Source organism: Eutrigla gurnardus, assembly GCF_963514095.1.
Source record: "Eutrigla gurnardus genome assembly, chromosome: 12".
NCBI classification, from domain to species: Eukaryota; Metazoa; Chordata; class Actinopteri; order Perciformes; family Triglidae; genus Eutrigla; species Eutrigla gurnardus.
The window spans coordinates 24,398,435-24,402,256 of NC_139926.1; the positions used below are offsets into that span (position 1 = coordinate 24,398,435).

Below are 3,822 nucleotides of genomic sequence, written 5' to 3' on the forward strand. Positions count from 1 at the left end.
ATTATTATTATTATTATTATTATTATTATTATTTTTATTATTATTATTTGTATTATTATTATTATTATTATTATTATTATTATTATTGTTGTTGTTGTTGTTGTTGTTGTTGTTGTTGTTGTTATAAATAATGATGGGTTTATTATATATATATATAGGCTATCTATCTATCTATCTATCTATCTATCTATCTATCTATCTATCTATCTATCTATCTATATATATATATATATATTGTTTTATTATTTAATTATTTTTTTAAATCGAAAAAGTATTCAGAGCAATTTTGGCTATCCTCAATAAATAAATCACCTTTTAAATTCACCAATTAATACATCATAAGCCATGTAGCCACGTTATTAGAGTCACCTTACACATTTGGATTTTTGATCAATAACCAAACCCAGGAGGAGGATTACTAGTCTCGCGCGCAGTCTTGTGAAAACAGATCAGCTCGTGGAGGCAATTAGCGCTGATCGCGTCTGACTGCGCAGCGCAGCTCGTCGTCGGGGAACAAAGCTGCTGTCACTCTGAGTTAGCGGCCCCGGGCCCGCGCGTCTGCTGCCAGAGGGGCCGGCCGGTCCCGAGCCGCGGCAGCAGCAGCAGCGGCAACGGGACTATATCGCTCACATGCGGACTAATTGAAATGTGACGGATCATAACCGTTAGGAACAATTTTGCACACTTCATTAATTAACGTTGAAGACGCACTTTAACGGCAGCTGCTGGTCGACAGCGGGTAACAACGGGCGAAACGGGCGCGTGAACACCGAAAGAAAAGCTGGAAACATATTGCCGTTATTACTGTTCATTTGATGGGCGGGAGGCTCCATAAGGAAAAATAAATAACAATTTTCGGTTAATAAAATGTCATAAAATAGATTAATAATTTAATTAAAGATGGTAGAATATTAATTTCAAAATAAATAAAATGTTAAATAAAAATATATACTTTTTATTAAATTGTCATGTCACAGGTATCAAACAAAATAAATATAATTTATATAATTCGTTAAAAAAAATATTATTTTAGTGTTTTTTTTCCGGGTGTTCGGTGTGAAAGGCCACAGCGTGGCTTATCATCTGTGTTATTATAATAAAAGCCCGTCCACACGCGGGCCAACGTTTTCACAAGAAGGAGCCATATGTAGGAGGGAGTGTGTCTGATTTCACTTAATGCTGTGTGTTGGTAATTACATCAGGCCGGAGGACCCTCCGTCACCCCCTCACCCCCTCACCCCCCCCACCCTGCATGGATCTGATTGGTCGCAGGCAGGCAGCCGGGACAGACACTGCGTTGTCCTGGTGACCCGGCCTCTGCGCGCTCCAGCCCGCTATAAAAGCGCGCGGTCGCACGCAGGCGTGCCAAATGGGCTGTCAGATGCGATTTGGAGTAACAAGTGGATTTTTGACGTTTTAGGTTGTTTTTTCTCACCGTCGCGCTTGGAAACACTCTTGGTACGTTGTTAGATTATTTATATTGATATCGGATATAATATTAGTCTCGTTTTGTACATGTCTACTGCCACATTTATGCCAAAAAAGTAGAAATTTGCGCACTTTGATTATAAATATAATGATAATACATTTGCTAAACGAAATATGCTACGAGTCTAAATATTAACGGTTATGATCATATGACATACTCCTTCTTTTAATTAATAAGGACATAGTTGGAATCCCTTTTTTACTTTACGTGACTTCCAGAAAGTTGATGTGGATTTTTGCGCGTCACTAAATTAACCGGGTGGTTTTCTCTCTCCGCAGCACCGTGCTGGACCCAGAACATGGACTCAGATACGAGCCGCGTGTCCAGCAGACCCTCTTCTCCGGAGGACGACATCTTCCTGGCCACCCTGAAGAAGTCCGTGCACGGCTTCTCCGGCGCCGTCTCCTCCACGCAGAACGACGCCCTGTCCGAGCTCGCCAGCCTGCACGGCCTCTCCGCCCTCTCCGCCGAAGACGAGGAGTCCCTCGCCATCCGGCTCGCCAAGAAGGACCGCAAGCTGCTGTCGGAGAACGAGCTGCAGACCATCCGCCTCAAGATCAACAGCCGCGAGAGGAAGAGGATGCACGACCTCAACGTGGCCATGGACGGGCTCCGGGAGGTCATGCCCTACGCGCACGGACCCTCGGTGCGCAAGCTCTCCAAAATCGCGACGCTGCTGCTGGCGCGCAACTACATCCTGATGCTCAGCAACTCGCTGGAGGAGATGAAGCGGCTGGTGAGCGAGATCTACGGCAGCGGCGGGCACCACGGCGGCTTTCACCCGGCGGCCTGCGGGACTATGACGCACGCGGGGCCCGTGCCGGGACACCCCGCGGTTACGCACGCCTCGCACCCGGCCGTGCACCACCCGCTCCTCCCGCCGGTCGTCTCCACCGCGTCGCTGTCCGCGCCCGGCATCTCCGCCGTCACCTCGGTCAGACCCCACCACCACGGACTCCTCAAAGCGCCCGCCCCCGGCGCCGGCCCGCTGGCCAGCAGCTTCCAGCACTGGGGCGTCGGCACCGGGATGCCGTGCCCGTGCAGCATGTGTCAGGTCCCGCCTCCGCATGTGACCAGCATGAGCGCCGTCGCCATGCCGAGGCTGGCCGGAGACTCCAAGTGACTCCAAAGTGGAGACGAACTTTCTTCGGGCCGGTTGTTCCAGACTCTCTCTCTGCCCACGTTGTCCCTCTTTTTATTTATCTGTGTCGCTGCGTCGACGGAGCCGGTAAAGAACCCGCTGGTGGTCCTCACCGGGACTGTTGGGTTGTTTTTGCAAACTAACTTAGTGTTTTACGGTAATTAACCTCAATTTTAACGGGTGTTTCTCCACAGAGCTCCTTGTTACCGGAGATCTTTGACGGTGCAGGCATCCGCGTGTATTTAAAAGATGAATCCGTGAATCCTGCAGGAGGAGGGGGGTCAGACATAAATCAAACCACAGTAATAGAGTGTAAATATGTAGATGGATTATTCATATATTAGAGTCTCGTTAATGTGCGGGATGCCTCCCTGCTTTGTTCGTCTTATTCGATGCTTCTCTCCTCATTTCATTCTCTGTCCGACGCGAACGATGACCACTTGTTTATTTTTTTAATTAAAAAAAATGAAAATGATATTTATTTACTTATTTTGGACGGGGGATTTGCAGATGATTATGTTGGGGGGGTTGAAATGTAAAATAAAGACCATTAATTGAAAAGTGAAAAAAAGTCTTTGTGATGTTTTTAAATGTTTTTTTATTATTATTATTTAACTGAGCTTTGCAGCAGCATTGATACATCCAACAGGCCTACAGTCAGCAACACAACACCAGCAGCATTAAACACACCTTTAACAATATTTTATTTTTTATTCTGCAAGAAATCTTATTTAGGCTTTAAAAAAAATTATCCTGAAATTTACTTTTTTCATAATTAGCATAATTTTTTAGTTCCTCAGTAGGTTATTTATTATTACATTATTATAATGACAATAAAACAATCTAATAATTATAATTCATTATTTAAGAAAAATAAACTTTTGACAGCAACAATGACATTAAGTAGACACGGCCTTTTTCTTTCATATAGTATCCATTATAATACAATTTTAAATAACTTTATATCAGGATCATTAGCTTGAGAGCATTTTTTAAATTTTGAGCTTTATGAAATAAATTAAGAGAAAATCCTTCCAACAGTGTCTGTGTGGAGTTGATTAAAAAAAATCAGGCAGAAATGAAGAACAATATAAAAACTTTTGTCTTTTTCCATAACTTTAACCGAATTATAAATCCTACATAAAACCGTTTAATCATCTAATAAAAAGTTATAAACAAGAATTGAGTTGAG

General features: G+C 43.6%; 1 protein-coding gene across 1 annotated transcript; it reads left to right on the forward strand.

The window, feature by feature from the left end:
• The first annotated feature begins 1,371 nt into the window (after positions 1 to 1,371).
• On the forward strand, positions 1,372 to 3,168 carry olig2 (oligodendrocyte lineage transcription factor 2). The gene is made up of 2 exons (XM_084023785.1): positions 1,372 to 1,458; positions 1,768 to 3,168. Exon 2 carries the CDS (start codon positions 1,788 to 1,790, stop codon positions 2,610 to 2,612), a length of 825 nt encoding a protein of 274 aa, XP_083879911.1. The 5' UTR covers positions 1,372 to 1,458; positions 1,768 to 1,787; the 3' UTR covers positions 2,613 to 3,168.
• Positions 3,169 to 3,822: the final 654 nt, after the last annotated feature.